The following is a 20,235-nucleotide window of genomic DNA, read 5'->3' as shown; positions in this document are numbered from 1 at the left end:
GCACGCTCCGAAGTATGTACCAGCAAGGGTGCGAACCTCAGGGGCATCCCCCTGTATTGACGTCATCCACTTCCAACATAACAGGTCTTTACTTTTGCTAACAGATCGAGATAGCAAGGACTCCGATTGGACTAGCTTCAGCTGTCCAAGATTACTTTTCCATCGGACCTGCTTCACTCTTGCAACATTGCCTCTGCGGACCTACCAGGGGCACTCGCTCCTCGGGGACCTCATTCTCTTTCTCTATTTCAGATTACAGAAAGGAACCGGTTCTCGCTCCTCGAGGGCCTATGTTCCTAAACTCTCTGAAGACTCGCCATTGCCTGGAAGCGATCGCAAGAGACAGACATTGTGAGTTCTTATTTCAGATTACCGATAGGAACTGGTACTCGCTCCTCGAGGGCCTATGTTCCTGAACACTCTGAAGATTCTCCTTGCCCAGAAGCTATCGCAGGTACAGACATTTGTGAGTTCTTATTTCAAACTATAGATAGGAACCGGTACTCGCTCCTCGAGGGCCTATGTTCCTAAACCCTCTGAAGACTCTCTATTGCCTGGAAGCGATCGCAAGAGACAGACATTGTGAGTTATTATTTCAGATTACCGATAGGAACTGGTACTCGCTCCTCGAAGGCCTATGTTCCTGAATACTCTGAAGATTCTCCTTGTCCAGAAGCTATTGCATGTACAGATATTCAGGCTGATACAGTACAATGCGCTCCAATGGAGCGCACTGTTAGCCGGCATTTGGACACGTGTTTTGGACGCGCTAGCTTTACCCCTTATTCAAAATTGAGCGTCGGCTGTCAAACTCGCTGACAGCCGCTGCTTCCATCAAAAAAAAGGCGCTAGGGACGCGGTAGTGTCCCTAGCGCCTCTTTTAACCGCCGGGCCTAATTTAAATAAATTAAAATACTGTATCGCACGCACAGGAGAGCGGGCGCTCGTCCGCTCTCCCGCGATTTTACTGTATCGGCCCGATTGTGAGTTACTATTTCAGAAGGTATATAGGAACCGGCACTCGCTCCTCAAAGGCCTATGTTCCTGAACACTCTGAAGATTTTCTATTGACTAGAAGCTATTCCAGATACAGATTATTGTGAGTTACCACTGCTCTCTCAGGGCTTTCCCTGGAACCAGGTACTCGCTCCTCGAGGGCCTAACCCTTTCCGGCTACTGAGCCATTTCAAGACCTTATGTGAGTTATCACCTAGTACTGGCTATGTATATCTGCATACCCTGTCTATTCACTCTCTACAGTCTCTTTGCAGCTCAACAACCTTGGAATCGCAGTTCCAGTATCTGAGGGACTTCAGCCCTGCTGGGCATACCAGCTCACTACTGCCACCTCTGGTGGTTATACTACTTATCTAATAAAAGAACTATCTGTGTCTGTCTCCATACTCCAGCCTAGCCTAGCCTCCTGGGGGTGCTGTCATCTGCCATCGGCCCAAGTGCTCAGCTGGACAGAAAGTAGATAGGTGAATCCTTGGGCCGATGGCAGATGACAGCACCCCCAGGAGGCTAGACTTGCTGGGCAGACTAGATGGACCATTTTGGTCTTTTTCTGCCGTCATTAATATGTTCCTATGTTACTATTGACCAGAAACTGTTGACATGAATTTAAATACAGAGAGATAGAGGGACTTGTTCTGATTTGCATGCCCAGACTCGGCGAAAAAGAACCCAAGAGTGCTGACATAGAGGTAAAAGAGTACCTGGGGGTCAGCTGGCGCCATTTTAAATATGCAACAATAAAGTCACAAATTTAGGCTGTAAATATAATAAACCAATTAACAAAAAAACAACCTAGAACCAAGGATCAAACAGTACATGAATGAAGTTTATTGAAGTTAAACAGAGACTTCAAAAATTACATCACAATAGCCAAAATGCTGCGGGAAAATACTGTCATTAGAGATCTCTGCTTGGATTTTTTTTTATAGTGCATATAAAAACATTTTACCAAAATTTAAATAACATTTTGCTTTGTTTCTTTATGTTATAGTTATACTGCTTATATTAAATAATATAATTCTTTATTTATTACCAGTTAAACTATTATTTATATTTATCATTATGTTAAATTGTCTACCAGTTATACTGTTCCATACGTTCTACAGTTCCATGTAAAGCTCCGCTCTCTGTTGAGCAGTTCTTCGTTTTATGTAAACCGGAGTGATTTGTAGTCCCTACAAGAACTTCGGTATATAAAAATTAAAAATAAATAAATAAATAAATGGTATCATCTAATGGTTTAAATGAGGCTGTTGATTGGCATGATATAGGATAATACATCATACAATTGAAACCCACCTCCAAAGGGAGACGGAGGTTAAAGAGCATGCTGCCATTTAAATGAACTGCAGCAGAGAAAAAAAGAGGACAATGCAGCTATGTAACATGAGCCGCCAGTCCAGGAATCTCAGAAGGAGATTGAAAAGGTTGCCAGAACCCCTTACTATGAAGGTGCTTAAATGATCATTGAACAGATGAGTCAGAGTATCAGGTAGGGGATTTGCATGTCACAGCCCCCTGGACTAATGTTGGTAACTTGCAGTGAAATATCACTTTAAATCAAAGGATAGCAAAATCCTAAATTACAGAACTATGAGTGGAAAAGTCCTACATTGGAGAATTCTGAATGAGAGAGGGATTTATGAGAGAAATGTACTGAAAAAACAGTCCAAGGAAGCAAACAGATTCTCACCCTGACTAACAAGGGGAGTCAGATCCTTGGATTCCCAGTTCTCAGACAACAGAAAAAACAAGGCCAGGCAGGATGGAAGGATATATACATATTCTCTTCCCTTGGTCCTGCCTGGGTCTTGGCCTTTTGGCTGACAGAAGGTAACTCAGCCAGACTGGGTAACAGCGAATGACTGGCTATGAGCTTAGCGGAGCTAAAATCACTGAAAGCTGAGACTGCAGAGGGCCTGGATCACTGAATACTAAACAAGCCATGGGCCTAGTAGAGCTATAAACCCAAGCCAGGAAAAGCTCTCCTACCACAGGAAAGGAACCAAAGGACAGCGACCGATCCAGAGGTGGAGTGTGTTACGATTCTAGTGAATCCCAAATGTTCAAGGGTCTTACCCTGAGAATGGGCAGACCCAAGAGGCTCTCAGCTAGTGGAGCTGACCCGCTGAGCACCGACTGTACTCAGGGCGAGCTGTGGACACAGCGGATCAGGGGCACCCCAGGCCCACAAGTAGCAGATACAGGAACAGTCCGAGTCAGCAGGCAGGCAGCGAACAACAGGTCCAGAGGCAGTCCGAGTCAACAGGCAGGCAGCAAACAACAGGTCCAGAGGGCAATCCGAGTCAGCAGGCAGGCAGCAAACAACAGGTCCAGAGGCAGTCCGAGTCAACAGGCAGGCAGCAAACAACAGGTCCAGAGGGCAATCCAAGTCAGCAGGCAGGCAGCGAACAACAGGTCCAGAGGCAGTCCGAGTCAACAGGCAGGCAGCAAAACAACAGGTCCAGAGGCAGTCCGAGTCAACAGGCAGGCAGCAAACAACAGGTCCAGAGGGCAATCCGAGTCAGCAGGCAGGCAGCAAACAACAGGTCCAGAGGCAGTCCGAGTCAACAGGCAGGCAGCAAACAACAGGTCCAGAGGGCAATCCGAGTCAGCAGGTAGATAACGAGCAAAGAAACGCACAGAGCACCAGCACAAGCAAGCCTATAGCCGAGGCATTCCAGTGCTGGGCTCAGCTTGTTAAATATCTGAAGTTCCCGCGTAAACGCGGGAACTTCCGGTTTGACGTCCGGCACTCTGCGGGGGCGGAGTCTGCGGCAGCGTCACATCGGCCCACGCTGTAGCCCGGGAGGATCGCTGGAGGAGACTGGAAGCCGGCACCCCAGCTGCCCCAACTTGACGTGAGGTAACAGAGTGGTCCCCAGCAGCAAATCTAGTGGTTCCCCAGGAGGAAGGAGAACCCAGTGGTACATCGAGCAGTCCCCCAGGAGGAAGGGGATCCCAGTAGCAGATTGGGATGTGACCCTCAGTTCCCCTTGAACAAGAGTACCTCAGTGGCAGATCGAGCAGTCCCCAGGAGGGTGTGGACCCCAGTGGCAGATTGAGCGGTCCCCCAGGAGGCCATGGACTCCAGCAGCATTCCAGGAGGCAGAGTTGGGTCCCCCAGATGTGGACCCCAATGACAACGTGTGAGGCAGAGTTAGGTCCCCAAGAGGGGAAGGCGGGTGGCAGAGATATTCATGGGCCTTGTAGCCCCTTTAAATGCTGACCCCAGGAGCATCACTGGGTGCACTAATCTGGTAAGGCAGGCAGCCTTACCAGATTAAACTACACTTCCTGAGTTGTATTAACTCTCCTGGAATAATACAGTTTGCTAAATTTACTGCATTGCACTGGTTTTAAGAGCCAGGGCATAACACATAGAATTTGCAAATTCCAAGCTATATTTCCATTTCTGCTGTGCTAATGTGCTTCCTGTACACAAACACATTGGTACTGGTTAGTATGCTGTGCCTTGACCCTCCTCTCCCAGCATTCCGATCCCAGATTTTAGAATTAGTCTGTATGAGCAGAGCTGCCAATTTACCCAATTCCAGGAGCAAGAGTTTTTTTTACCAGTCCTGTGTTTTGCACTTGCATCCAAAAGCATGCTGGTATTTGTAGTCCTTGATTCTACTCATTAAATTCACTGGTGCAGGTCCCTAAATATGTCAGAATGAGGTTGTCAGAAACCCAGGCCTAGCCTAAAATCTCCCTCCTGGAACTGGGTAACTTGGCAGCTCTGTAATGAGACCCTGCCCCATGTTCTGACAGTTTACAAAATCTTTATCTTTACACTGGATGTATCAGCCACTCTGAACAAGGCCAGAAACAAATGAAACAACATGAAGTTCTCTGCTTCAGAGGGTTAGTCTGTAGCTGCAAAATGAGGCATAAGAAAGCAAGGTAGCCCCATTCCCAGTTCTTTGCCGTTTTAAGGACTCAGGATAAATGACATTTCCAATATGAAAAGGGTATACGTCAGAGGAAGTGTATAATTTTGTTACCGCACATATGATTGATGTTTCATTATGCAATGTCCATTTTAATGCTATTTTCAGAGCACTGACCTTTTCTCCTTTTTCTCCTGGAACTCCCATGGGCCCAGCCGTGCCTGTCTCTCCCTGCATGCCCTAAAGGTTGATTCAAAAAAGATCACCCCGGTCAAAATAAAATAAATCACATTATCAACATAAATAGAAAATCATGTAAAATAATTATTTACCTATAATGTCACTGACTGAAATCCATGACATGACAAGATTTTATTCCAGCTCTGGTTTCCCAACATTCATCACAGCACATTCCACAGAAGCAAGCACTAGACTGCACTAGAATGGGAGACATGCAGGGTGGGGGTGGATGGGGGGGATCTTCAAAAGGAATTGTTTGCATAAATTCCAGTGTTACTTATGTAAAGACGCTCTGGGGGATGGTGTTGAGGTGGGGATATGATTCACGTAATTACAATGGATTTTCAAACGCATGTATTTAAACATATATGCATAATTTATATCAGTACCAAAGCAGGTCGGCGCTGGTTCTGTGCATACCAGTGACGTTTCAATGCAAATTTATGTGCATAAAATCCACTTTAAAAATTCAAGCTAAAGTCTGAGGGTAAAAAAGTAACCCACATTACCCTTGAAAACCAAGTGCGGACTAATGCCTCATGAGGAGTATTACATGTAAGTGGGATTTTAGGTGGACAGCACTGCCAAGCAGAACCCTGGGTTGCAACCCCTGAGTACATGTTTCTGGTCTTTGCAATGAGAATGTGCTAGAATTAGCACTTCAGGCCCCTGCAGTGAGGGCTGGAGCCAGGCTACCTTTTACAATGAGACCAAGGATCTGATTCATCAAGGGATTTTCCAATAGACACAGAATGGGAGAAAAGTGAAGCAGGCTCTTTGAGCTGACAGTCAGACAGCACCACTGGCAGTTGCTCTGGAGTAAGCTGCATTCTGCTTTATCCTTTCTCACAGTAGATACATTTTCAGGGCTGTCTGTCCAGGATGGTAGGGACAGGACTCTCATTGTTATTGGCAATTTGAACTTTAGGAATACCGTATATATAGTTGGGTCACTGGTGTGCATGAGGATCGCTTGGTAATTTACCTACCTGGTGTGAGGTAGAAGACCTCATGCATTGCCTATACAGGATTTAAAAGAGTGGCTGTTGTAAACCATGTGGGTACAAATGACATAGAAAAGTGCAGGAAGTGCTGGAGACTAAATTTAGGCTACTAGGTTGGAAACTAAAATCCAGAACCTCCTTATAAATGCTTCCCATTCTACTCGCAGGACCCCAGAGGCAGGCTGAGCTCCAGAGTCGCAATATGAGGATGAGACAATGGTGCGGGATGGGCTCCACCTTAGTCAAAATGGATCCCAGCTGCTGGTGCCAACAATTAAAAAGGAGCTAGAGCAGCTTTTGAACTAGATCATGGGGAAAAGAGAAGACTACAGTCAATCAGGGAGCACATGATTTGGAGTTGGGAGGATACCATTAGAAAGCGGAAATCAGAGTGTCCTGACAGAGAGCATGTGGAAAAAGCCGATTCTAAATTATTTAAATCAACAAATACTGAGTGGGTTATGAAAACAAATAAAAGAATACATTTAAATGTCTATATACAACTACCAGAAGTCTAAAAAATAAGATGGGAGAGTTAGAATGTATGGCACTAGATGAAGACATTGACGTAACAGAGGTCTCAGTAAGCTGGTGGAAAAGGGATAACCACTGGGACACGGTGACACCAGCATATAGAATCTATGGAAATGATAGAGTAAAGTGCTTGGCATTATATGTTAAGGATTCCATGGAGTAGAGCAGGATACAAATTCTGCAGGAAACAAACTGCTCCCTGGATTTCTATATAAATTCCATGTGTGATGAAGCAGCGAATAGCAGTGAAGGTTTACTACTGTCCACCCAACCAACAGGGTCATTTATCAAAATGCGTTAGGGCATTATTGCACACATTAGGGCCCTCATGCACGCGATAAATACCGTATTGCGAAATGCGCATGCAAATTTAAAATTAGGATTCAAGTGGGAGGAGTTTGGGCAGAGTAAATGGAAATGAGGGCCGTTATAAAGTAATGCAAGAAATAACTACACTTTTTTTCTGTGCATTATATCTACGATAGCTGTGGGGGGAGGGAGAGAGAGAGAAAGAGAGAGCGCGCCTCTGTGGAGGGTCACTTATAATTGAACATTTTATATCACTATAAGAGGGGGCATTATGAACTCGAGGGGAGGTTTGTGGGGGTGGAGTAGGATTTGGGAATCAGTTTTACATGCATAGTCATACGTACGAACAGCACAGTTACCATCAGTGAAGACTGAATGTGATTTGGAATGAACAGTAAAAGAAGAGTAGATTTGTACCATGTTCTCTCTACCAAGCCTGATGCAATCTCTACCTAGCTGCAATCAAGCTAGGTAGAGAGTAAATGATAGAAATCTACTCTTCTTTTACCTTTCATCACTCCAAATCACATTTAATCTTCACTGATGTTAACTATGCTATTCGTACGTATGACTATGCATGTAAAACTGCCCCCCAAAACCCACCCCACCCCACAAACCTCCCCCCAAGTTACTAGTGAATCCCTCTTACAGTGGTATAAATAGTTAATTTTTTTGTGATCCTCTACAGAGATCTCTCTCTCTCTTTCTCTCTTTCTCTCGCCCTCTATCCCCCTCCCCGAAAAAACCTTTTCAGCTGGTGCTGCAGTATATTACTCAGTGTACGATGTGAAAATAACATGTGTTGTGATAATGTTATCGTGCGTTGTAAATACCTATGCGATGCATTATCAGGAAAATTAACCTAACCATGCCCCTTTTTTTTAGCGTGGGAGCTATTTTTGCTATATTTATAGCAAAATGATGAATCTAGGTTTAAGAAAGTAAACAGGTTGTGAAATGCTAATGGAGATTAGGTAAGTTACCAAACACGAAACACAATAATAATAGAAGATTTCAATTAACCTAATACTGATTGGGTGAATGTCTCATCAGAGCACGTCAAGGAGATTAAGTTTCAAGGTGCCATAAATGACTGCTTCATGAGTAATTGGTCCTAGAACCAATGAAAGAAAGACAACTTTAGTTCTCAGTGGAATGTACAAGCTTGTATGGAGCTGCTTGGTAATAGTAACTATAATACAGTCACATTTGGGATTATTAATAGAAGGAGAATAATTAATAAAACTATTAAGGTAACTTATGATTTTAAAAAGAGCAATTGTGATAAAATAAGGATATTAGTTAGAAGGAAAATAAAAGGAACAGTTATAAGGATTAAAATTCTACATGAGGCTTGGGAACTGTTAAAAAGTACCATTTTGGAAGCCCAGATAAGTGCATTCTACAAATTAAAAAAGGTCAGTAGTCAGTAGCTAAATGGGACTGTGACAGAGCCTATTAGAGCCAAAAAGGCATTTTTTCCTAATAAGGAAAAAAGGAAGGCACATAAGCACTGGTAACTTAGAAGCAAAATGCTAATAAAGCAGGCCGAGAGAATCTGAGGTAAGGCTTGCCATGGATCCAAAAACTAATTTATAAAAACTTTCACAAGTACATTAAATACAGGAAACTAGGGCAGAGATCCAAAATGGCTGAAGGGTCCGGACGTGGGTAACCAGGGCTCTGAGGAATAACGTGTCTTTGTGGAGGAAAATGCCTCATACTGGAAGAAAAAGAAGAGCAAAAGAAAGAGAAATGTTGGGAGAACTTTCTGAGGGTCGAATTCAGGGCCCTATGGACTCCCACGTAATACGGGAGCAGAAACCGGGAGACAGCTCGCAGCGAGGACAGCGGGTAGAAGAAGAAACCGCCTCCTCACATGAGCTCCAGATGACTCTATCCCCGGTAATGCGGATGCCCCCAGGAAATCCTGCAGCCCTTCGAAGGGCGAACAGGAGCGATCTCAACCGTGGTAGTGAGAGTGAAACCACCGGAGAATCGTGGTTGCACGATGAAGGCGGTGGGGAGGAACAACAGAGGCTACATTACGATACAGCCTCCAACGGAAAGGAAAGTACTCTTAACTTTACCTATAAAGAAGGAACTAATTAAACCAGATACCTTCTCCTTGGAGAAGATTTGGGAAGCAATACAAATTGTAAATGATAATCTTTTTAATCAGATAAATCCTTTGGCTTCAGTGTTAAATACAACAATGGAGAGAATGGGAAAATTAGAGAAAGATATGAATATACAAATGGAAAAATTCGAAAAAGTTGAGATAGAATTGAAAGAGATGAAAAATCTTCAATGTAATATTATAAAAGAAAATTCTGTATTAATGAATCGTTTAGAAAATATGGAAAATCAAATAAAGGGGAGAAACTTACGGTTAATAAATTTTCCCAGAGACCCAATGGTGACCCCACATGATATGTGGAGGCAATATTTGTTGCAGACATTGAAGATCTCAGAGGAAATGATTCCCCCTACAGCTAAGATGTATTACATACCAACATTTAAAAAAGTTGAGAAGGAAGGAGAAAAAGAATTTCAAATTTTAACTCCTGTGATATCAAATAAAATGGAAACACCAGTTTTAGATGTAACAAAACTACTGAAAACAACTCAGAGTGAACAAGTAAAGCCAGCTACTCTTATAGTGACGTTTTTACTTGAATCGGATAGAGATTGGATTTTAAGATCATATTTTTGACACAGGACTGAGACTTTTCTTGGTTTGAATATTGGAATATTTCCCGATTTGGCGAGAAGTACCCAGCTCCGAAGAAAATTATTTTTGAGACTGAGACCTCAAGTACAAAAAATGGGAGCTATGTATATTCTCAAATATCCGTGCAATGTTGTGTAAAATATAAAAATGTTTCGTATATATTTTTTCAACCAGAGCAGCTGGAGAATTTTCTAAAAAAGTATTTGTTAGAGATAACAACTTCCTCTCCTGTAATGGAAGGCTAAGTAATATTAACCCTCAGTTGGATCTGTAATAAGGAATTCTCCTGTATAGGATCATGGCAATTTCAGTATTGTATTATGTTTATTCCTGAAGTAGAGTAATGGATCTCTCCCCGATACGAGGACTTTAAAGCAGAATGTTTAGGGAGAAGAGGATATTGTGTTAAGTTGTAATAATGTTTATTGTTAAAACTGCTATTTACACAAGAATGTTTTTCTTGATGTATTTTGGAAAACTGCAAAAAAAAAACTGCAAAAAAAAAAACAGGAAACTTGCAAGAGAATCAGTTGGACTAATAGATGACTGAGAGAGGATAAGGCTTTTGCAGAAAAATTAAATTAATTATTTCAGTTTTTACTGTGGATATTATTGGGGACATACCCACATTGGAACCTTTCTTTGTAGGTGATAATTTGGAGGAATTGAAACAAATCAATGTGAATCTTGAAGAGGTGCTAGAGCAAACTGACAAAAGTAAATTGTAGCAAATCACAGGGACTTGATGGTATTCACCCCAGAGTTCTAAAGGAACTCAAATGTGAAACTGTGGAACTTCCCCTGGTAATCTGTAATTTGTTATTCCAGTCTGTCTCATTCCTTGAAGACAGGAGGTTCACCAATGTAATGCCAATTTTCACAAAGTGCTCTAGGAGTTTGTTCCAAGTAACTATAGACCTGTGAACCTGACATCAATGCTGGGTACAATGGTGGAAACTATTATTAAGAACAAAATTACTATACCTATGAATAAACATGGTTTAATGGAGAAGAGCCAGCATAGAATTAGCAAAGAGAAGTCGTGCCTTACTAATCTACTAGAATTCTTTAAAGATGTGAACAAGCATATTGACAAAGGTGAGTCAATCAACATAAATTTTCAGAAGGCATTTCATAAAGTCCTTAAAGAGAAACTCCTCAGGAAACAACAACAAAAAAAAATAATCAAGGGATAGGCGGCGACATCTTACTATGGATTAAAAACAAACGGGCGGATTTTAAAAGCCCTGCTCGCACGCCGGTGCGCCTATTTTGTATAGGCCGCTGGCGCGCGCAGAGCCCCGGGACGCGCGTAGGTCCCGGGGTTTTCTGAAGGGGGCGTGTCGGGGGCGGTGGGGCCGAACGACGCGATGTTTTGGGGGCGGGACGTGGCGTTTCGGGGGCAGGCCCGGGGGCGTGGTTTCGGCCCGGGGCGTTCCAGGGGCGTGGCTTCGCCCTCTGGAACCGCCCCCGGGTTGGGTCTCGGTGCGCCAGCAGCCCGCTGGCGTGCGTGGATTTACGTCTCCCTCCGGGAGGCGTAAATCCATGGATAAAGGTAGGGGGGGGTTTAGATAGGGCCGGGGGGGTGGGTTAGGTAGGGGAAGGGAGGGGAAGATGAGGGGAGGGCGAAAGAAAGTTCCCTCCGAGGCCGCTCCGATTTCGGAGCGGCCTCGGAGGGAATGGAGGCAGGCTGTGCGGCTCGGCGCTCACCGGCTGCCCAAAATCAGCAGCCTTGTGCGCGCCGATCCAGGATTTTACAAGATACGCGCGGCTACGCGCGTATCTTATAAAATCCAGCGTACTTTTGTTGGCGCCTGGTGCGCCAACAAAAGTACGCGAACGCGCTTTTTTTTTAAATCTACCCCAAAGCATAGAAATAAATGGTCTGTTTTTCCAATGGAAATAAATAATGGCATGCCCCAGGGCTCTGTACTGGGATCAGTAATGTTTAACTTATTCATTAATGATCTGGAAAAAGGAGCAAAGAGTGATGACACAAAAATATTCAAAATAGCAGACTGAGAGGAATTGCAGAGAGAAATAGCAGACACAAGCAGACTGAGAGGAATTGCAGAAGGACCTTGCCAGACCAGGGGACTGGGCATCTTAATGGCAGATGAAATTTAATGTGGGCAAAAACAAAGCGATGCACATAGGGAAAAATAATGCTTACAACAGATAGACAATGTTTGGTTCTGTATTTGTGTGGATAATACATTGAACTCCTTAGCCCAGTGTGCAGTGGCATTTAAAAAACAAATAGAATATTAGGAATTATTTGGAAAGGAATGGAATGGAACACTGACAATATCATAAATCCTCTGTATAGATCAGTGTTTCCCAATCCTCTCCTGGAGGCACACCAGGTCAGTCAGATTTTCAGGATATCCATAATGAATATGCATGAGATAGCTTTGCTTACATTGGAGACTCTGGTATGCAAATTTATCTCATGCATATTCATTGTGGCAATCCTGAACACTTGACTGGATAGGTTTGCCTCCAGGAGAGGGTTGGGAAGCCCTGGTTGTTGTGATCTGTTGTGATTCGGAAGTGGATCCTTGGGCCGACCGACGATGGAGGACGGTCGGGAGGCAGACACACGCTGCTGGAGTCGAGTCTTCACCTGGAAACCCGTGACCCCCCCAGAGGAGCTGTTGGGATCCGGATCGCTAGGACTTAGGCGGCTTCGCCCTGGAAGTCTGCGGTCCCCCCAGGAGGAGCCTGTAGGGACCCGGAACGCTGGGACTTAGGAGATATGGCGGAGCGGAAGAAGACCAAGAGCGGAGCAGAAGCAGGACGGACCACCAGAGGCAGCGAAGACAGACGGACCGAGGTCTGGGCAGGCAGCAGAATACCGAGCGATGAGACAGGCCAGAGTCAGATCAGGAAAGCAGGCAGGCAGGTAGACCGGCAGGCAGGCAAACAGGCAGGCTGGCAGGAACACAGAAAGAGCGGACAGGCATGGTAGGCTGGCAGGACAACCAGGCAGACAGGCAGGCAGGAAGTCAGGATTAGCAGGAGGGGCAGGAACAGTAACTTACTACTTCAGGGAAGTGACAGCGTTGCAAGGCAAGGAAACCTAGCAGACGCCGGGTTTAAATCCCCCCGGCGTCTGACGTCACAAAAGGAGGCGTGTCCGTCACTATGCGTCAGAGGGCCTGCAAAAGACTCCCACTGAGCACGCGCGAGTCCTAGGGGCGGGGCTGGTGACTCCTGACGGCGTCTCCCTCGTGGGAGCGCCGCGGGTAGGCCGCAGCGGCGGACCTGCGGGGCTGGACTGTTCCCCCACAGCGGCGCCGAGCGGAGGTAAGGGACCGATCGCCCCGAGCGCGGGTAAGGGACTGGACGCGCCGAGCGTGGGTAAGGGGCCGGCTGCGCCGAGCGCGGCCGGTATCGCAACACTGGTATAGATCTATGAGGCAACTGTACACTGAATACACTTTTGGTTGTCCCCCTCTCAAAAAATATAATAGTACAAAGATGGAGATGAGATACAGGTTAGGGCTCTTCAGCTTGAGGAAGAGGTTTATAAATTCATGAGAGGATGAAAAATGGTTATGTACTCATTCAAATAATATAAGGACTATGGGATACTCTGTATCTAATTGGTAGCAGATTTTAAACAAATTGGAAAAAGTATTTTTTCATTCATCACACAATCAAGATATGGAATTTCTTGCCAGATGATGGGCTAAAAGCATTTAGCATGGCTGAGTTTAACAGGGGTTCAGACAAGTCCCTGGAAGAAAAGTCCACAAACAGTTACTAGCCAGGCAGACTCGGGGCATTAAGAAACGGATCTACTCATAGGGGTGCTCTAGAGCTCCAGATGGGCCACTGTTGGAGACAGGATGCTGGGCTCGATGGTCTGACCTAGCATGGCATTTCTTATATTCTTATTTCCCACAGTAGCAAAGGTTAGCAGTAAAAATGGTACTCCCGTCTGCCCCCTCTCCAGGACACAATGAGGGGGGATGTCGTGCTTACTCCAGAGAAAAAAGTCACACACACACACAAACACACACATTATCCCATTTACTGGCTGGAATAACACATCTTTTCTTAAAGCTTAGCATCTTCAACATACCAACTATCAACACTCTTTGGGTCTTCTTGTTAGGTTTCTTTTCCATTTTGACAAAATATATATATATTTTTTATTTCTTACAGTTTTACGCAATTTTTATTTTACAATGAAAGATGTGCACTTTTCATTTTGGCAATGCTTCATGGTTTTCCAAAGGTTCCTTGCCTGAGTTCATGTTTCAGCTTCATGCTTTCTGCTATTATCTGCGATGCCTGCAGGGACTCCTGATGAGGATCAGTACAGTAGCACCCCAGATTTACTAATGGTGGGCGTGGCTAAGTAGCAAAAGCACCTCTCAGAAACACTATGTCATCAGAAAAGAAATAAGAACTCAGAAAAAAAAAAGATTTTGCTTGCTTTAACTGCAAGGAGATTACCTGGAAAATGTTTTACTAGTTTTGACACTTTAATTGTCACTAACCTTTGGCCCTTCCAGTCCATCTGATCCCAGCACTCCTGGTTTCCCAGGGCCACCAGTATTTCCCTAGATGCAGGATTAGTGGAGGGAAAGCAGTTAGGTAAATGTAACAATAAATGTAACTTTATTAAATACAAGCTGCAACCCTGACTTCAAAGAAATCCATCAGCAACAGAAAAGAGAATATGGAACCAAAACATTTAACTGAGTCCGCCTTGTATGTTGTCATAAAAGATGGCAACCGATCAAGATTTATCTATTAAGCTTTTCAGTGCACTGGTAGCCCCGGGCATACCCTGATTCCCGTCTATGGTATCCTAAGTCCCTGCTCTCCAATTCCACCCCTCCTACCCTCAGAGCATGTTCCTGTCTCTTGCTGCTGGCGCCTCTCCACTTCCACCCACAGAGTCCTGTGCAGTTCAAACAGCTGATTACTGAACCAAATGGGTGGAAGAGAAGAGATGCTTTACCTGTGGAAACGGGCTTTTACAAAACTGCCTGCCCAATATTCACGTAAAAGTGCACACGTAAGGCCTTGTTGCACATATGTTTACCCGCAGTGTGATGAGGTGTTCTTGTGGACAGGGTTGGGGGCAAGGTTTGGAATTACATGCACACTTTTGCATTTTCAAAAATAGGCCTGTCCTTTTTCTCAGAAAAACTACCCGCACGCATTAGCGGGTATACATGTGTGTGGGTGGCTTTTCTTGGATACGCTTCAAAGCAAAAGTATGTGGGCAGTTCCTTTGGAAAATTAGTGTAAAGGTTGAATTCCATATTCAGAAGCATTTAGAAGTTATCTGGCTTGCTGAATATTTTGGCACTTAGGGGGTCATTTTCAAAAGGGATTGCATGCGAAAAGTCCCTTCTCGCGTGCGATACCTAGATCGGGGCGGGTTCTGGGCGGCGTCCGCACCGGAAGGGGAGGAGTCAGGGCGGCTCCAGGGTGGACGCCGTGAAGACGCCGCTGAAGGCAAAAAGGTAAGGGCCCTTTTCGCTGCCAGTTTCATGCCCAATAGCACCACCTTTTATGATGGAGCTATTGGGTGCGAAAGCCGGCAGCAACTGCACCGCGGAGGTGCGATTGCTGCCAGCTTTCACAGGCTTGCCCCCCACTTCGCCACCCTGCCCCCCATTATCGCTGGATTTTCTAAGGTCGCAGACCTTAGAAAATCCAGGCCTTAGTCGGCTAGAATTTATCTGGCTAAGTTAAGAGGCATTCCAGGGGTGTAACTGGGAGGAGTTGAGTTATTCAGCTACGTTATACGATATTCAAAGTTAGCAGGCTAACTTAGAGGGTCATTTAACAAAGTGCTATATGGCATTTTCGCATGCAAAAAATGCCTTTAACGCATGTGAAAATGCCATTAAAGCATGCAAAAGCACCATAACGTTTGGTGTGATGCAAATGAGAAAAAGGGGAGGATATTGGGGTGGGAATTTTGGCCAAGTGGGCTGGGCTCACAGTTTTGCAAAACTATATCCCTCCTGGGGGGGGGAGAGAGAGAGAAACTAGCCATAATACCCTCACACTAGATTGGTATTTATATCTATGTGGGAGGCCCACCTAGACACTCGAGGTGAGGTTTAGGTATTAGTGTAGGAGTTAGGGGCCACTTTGACATTCAAAGTGAGACGTACGAACAGAACATTGTTCTCTTGTGAAGATTTGATGACCTTCGGAGTGAGGAAACTCACCCAAAGATGAGATTTGTGCAATGTTCTCTCAACCTAGCTTGAAGGTCATCAAATTTCACATGAGAGCACTGTTCTGTTCGTACGTCTCACTTTGAATGTCAAAGTGGCCCCTAACCCCCTACACTAATACCTAAACCTCACCTCGAGTTACTAGGTGGGCCTCCCATAGAGATATAAATATCTATCTAGTGTGAGGGCATTATGGCTAAGTTCTCTCTCTCTCTCTAAACATGGTCCCTCCAGTGATTGTATGTAGGAAATACATCAATTCTGGCACTTACAAAGTGCAAAAAAGTTATCACAATTTGTGCTAAGATAGCACTTCACATAGGCATTAGCACGATAAACTGCCTATTACCATAAAACACACCCCTTTTCCTATCACATGCAATATTTAGTGCATTTTGATAAATCCAGGCCGTAGCTGGCTAAGTTTGATCAGGCCAAATAGCTGCCCTATTGAGGTTGCACTATTGAATATATCTTCAAAGTTAGCCAGATAAGTTTATCCGGCTAAATTTACTATCTGAACAGTGACTGAATATTGTCCTCTCTGTGGATAAAAAGTACCTGTAGGGTCAGCATCAGTGTGAAAAGTTGCAAAAATTACACCCAATAAGCATATAGTAAGGGTAACAATAGGAAACTTCAACCTGTAACACTTGCACCAACACCTGGTTTCCTTAATGTGAAACAAAGTCTCAACCCCCTATGAATAGGGTGACTAATAGCTTCATGTTAAGGGGGATGAACTGAACCAGTCCTGGTGTTACCCCATTGCATGCAGGGAAACAGAGTCCTGCTTATCTTAGGGAAATCAGAACAATAACTCCCTGCATGCAATGGGAGAAACCCGGGACTGGCCTTAGAGTCATCAAAATGCTATAAATATAGCAGAAATAGCACCTGGATAAAAAGGGGGCATGGTTAGGCTAATTTTCCTGCTACCGCATTACATTGGTCATTTCCGCAATGCATGATACACTTATGCATCGCACGCTGATTAATCCACTGCAGGCATGTTACTGACCAAAAAGGTTTTTATCGCGAATGGCGGTTCGAAAGAGAGAGAGAGAAAGAGCCGTAATGGGGACCAATCTATCAATCTACTATTGCAGCTAGATAGAGAGTGTATCAAGGTAGGTAGATAGGTAGAGAGTGTTTCAAGCTAGGTAGAGAGTACATTGTACAAATCAACTCCACTTTTACTTTTCATCACTCCAAATGACACAAAATCTTCGCTGATGTCAACTTTGTTGTTCATACCTCTGGTTGTGTATGTAAAACTGCTCCTCAAACCCCCCCACCCCCCAAAACCTCACCCCAAGTTAATAGTGCCCCCTCTTACAGTGGTTTAAATAGTAGCATGACAGCATGGTCCCTAAAGTATCTCTCTCTCTCTCCCCCCCCCCCCCCCCCCCCCCCCGCCCCCCCTTTGTGCTAAATCCTTTTCGGTAGGTAACGCACATGTAATTATTTCCAGCCTGCATTTGACCTTAGGAGCTGCTCATTTATTTTGATGTATGTCCGTTAGGACTGAGTCCTTGTTGAACTTGATTGTTGTACTATTTTATGCTGTTTGTTAATTTATTTTTTTATTTGTTGATTGTTATGTATGTTATTTTGTAAATCACTTAGAACTTACACACAAAGCGATTAAGAATTTTAATAAACTAAACTAAATTAATTACCATTAATTCCACCCAAACTCCTCTCACTTGCATAGCAAATGTCACATTGCGCTATTTACCGTGCACGTTACAGCATTATCGCATGTGTTAGGGCCTTAACGCTAGCGTTAAAGTCCTAATGTGAAATGATAAATGACCTTGTTAGTGTGCTTGTTACAGCCATGACAACATCATTCAGTAAGATATGGTAGAAACAGGAGTGCTCGGATTTAGTCAGACTCAGGGGAACTGGAGATGTTCCAGTTCCTCACAATATTGATAGTAGAGATGTGAATCAGAACCGGAATCGGTTTGGATTCCGGTTCCGATTCACATGTGGTTTTTTTTTTCATCGGGCCCGATGGTGGTTTTGTTTATTGGCTGCGCCTGAGCCGATAAACAAAAAACCCACCCCGACCCTTTAAAACTAATACCTTAGCTTCCCCCACCCTCCCGACCTCCCAAAAACTTTTTACAGGTACCTGGTGGTCCAGTAGGGGTCCCTGGAGAGATCTCCCGCTCCCGGGCCGGCGGCTGCCACTAATCAAAATGGCGCAGATGGCCCTTTGCCCTTACCATGTGACAGGGTATCCGTGCCATTGGCCGGACCCTGTCACATGGTAGGAGCATTGGATGGCCCGCACCATCTTGTGCTCCTACCATGTGACAGGGGCTGACCAATAGCACCGGTAGCCCCTGTGACATGGAAAGGGCAAAGGCTATCGGCGCCATTTTGATTACTGGCAGCCGATGGCCCGAGTGCAGGAGATCGCTCCCGGACCCCCGCTGGACCACCAGGGGCTTTTGGCAAGTCTTGGGGGACCCTCCTGACCCCAAGACTTGCCAAAAGTCAAGTGGGGGTCTGGGAGTGACCTCCTGCACTCAGACCGTCGGCTGCCAGTATTCAAAATGGCGCCGATAGCCTTTGCCCTTACTAAGTCACAGAGGCTACTGGTGCCATTGGTCAGCCCCTGTCACATGGTAGAAGCACAAGATGGCGCCGGCTATCCAGTGCTCCTACCATGTGACAGGGTCCGGCCAATGGCACGGATACCCTGTCACATGGTAAGGGCAAAGGGCCATCGGCGCCATTTTGATTAGTGGCAGCCGACGGCCCGGGAGCAGGAGATCGCGCCAGGGACCCCCACTGGACCACCAGGTACCTGTAAAAAGTTTTTTGGGGGGTCGGGAGGGTGGGGGAAGCTAAGGGATTAGTTTTAAAGGGTCAGGGTGGGTTTAGGGGTTATTTTTGTGTGCCGTTTTTCCCGCCCTCCCCCAAAATGAGAAGAGAACCCCCACGATCAATATCGTGGGGTTTTCCTATCGTTTGGGGGGAGCCCCCGATTTTTGACGATTTTGAAAATATCGTCTGATATTTTCAATCGTCCGAAGCCTGATTCACATCCCTAATTGATAGCTCTTGTCCTTCACAATCTGGTTATTTCCTCAATGTCACTGGCTTTCTGGATTATTCTCACACAGAACAACAGTACAGAGGTACACAAAGGGCAGCTTTTAAAGGCATTTCTCTAGCTAAACAGGTATTTATCTGAATAAAATGGCCTGCCTGAACTGCCTTCCCTCAAATGCAGCTGAAAGAACATGCGACTTCCGTAGCGCGCATACTTTCAGCCACATAAAAAAGAGGCATGTTTAGGCTGTAGGAGGAAAACAGCAAACATGCATGAGATATCCAAACGTATGCACGCTATGATGCCCCTGCTCAGTCACCTGCTCTAATAGCAGGTGCGAAGTGCGGGGATGTTTTTAACCTGTAGATTTTGCGTTTGCTCATTTTAAAAGGAAAAACAATCCTTGGAAATGAATAGTGGAAAAGTAAAAACCACGTCAGGAGAAGCAATTGTCCTCGTGCCTTTTCACGCATGGGGCCTTGACACATGCAGCAACTATAGAAAGCTGGTGCTCTTTACTGTACTCCGAGTCCCGATATCCTCTAGCCTGGACTTACTTTTACTCCTTCTCCACCAGGGGCTCCCATTCTCCCCGGAAATCCACGAAATCCCTGGAGGGATAAAACTGTACCTTTTAAAATCACAAAAGTTGAAGGTCCTGCCATCATGCACCCAGTGAACATCCCCTCCCCCACCTCGGACTGAATGAGCTTTCGGAAAGGGCTGCGGTGAGAAGGAGCACCAGGCCGGATGTGCCTAAGGATATTTTCTGCGCAGAGGGCAGTTCTCCAAACCATTTACCCAGGTATATCGGCCTGCCAGAAACCTGCCCCAGGTCAGCCCGGCTAAAATTACCCGCTGGCTTCCGCACTGTGCAAACTTACACCCAGGTTACAAAGAGGCATTTCCAGGGGCATTCAGGTCGGGGGAGGGGGGAGGTGAGTGTACAACATTGTGCATGCCTGAAATTATCAAAAGTGCACAGCTATTCCCCCCCCCTCACCCCAACTTGGCCGCCTGCACACACAGCAGGCATGAAGCATGAGGACATTTATAGCATGAATTGTCAAAGAGAAAACACCTGGCACGTGCCTGTGGTTAAAATGCGCGCAGCTGCGCGGGCTACGTGAGAACTGCTTCGCTTGCATCTACGGAAAAAATACTTCCTCCATCTGGCCTAAATGTCATTATTTAGTTACTGTTGGCCAGCTGAGCT

At 45.2% G+C, this 20,235-nt stretch overlaps 1 protein-coding gene across 11 annotated transcripts in view; it reads right to left on the bottom strand.

Moving 5' to 3' along the window:
- Positions 1–20,235, bottom strand: part of LOC115098596 (collagen alpha-1(VII) chain-like) — a 420,825-nt gene that overhangs the window by 97,151 nt on the left and 303,439 nt on the right. For 10 of the 11 annotated variants that reach the window (XM_029615285.1, XM_029615292.1, XM_029615282.1 and 7 more), the window contains 3 exons: positions 19,577–19,630; positions 14,243–14,305; positions 5,088–5,150 (listed from right to left, as the gene is read on the bottom strand). In XM_029615285.1, the coding sequence (XP_029471145.1) occupies positions 5,088–5,150; positions 14,243–14,305; positions 19,577–19,630 (180 nt within the window). The remainder of the gene's footprint in view (positions 1–5,087; positions 5,151–14,242; positions 14,306–19,576; positions 19,631–20,235) is intronic. The other variant, XM_029615286.1, reaches the window with a different exon arrangement.

Source organism: Rhinatrema bivittatum, chromosome 9 (genome assembly GCF_901001135.1).
Source record: "Rhinatrema bivittatum chromosome 9, aRhiBiv1.1, whole genome shotgun sequence".
Lineage (NCBI taxonomy): Eukaryota > Metazoa > Chordata > Amphibia > Gymnophiona > Rhinatrematidae > Rhinatrema > Rhinatrema bivittatum.
This window is presented reverse-complemented; position numbering and strand designations above follow the sequence as displayed.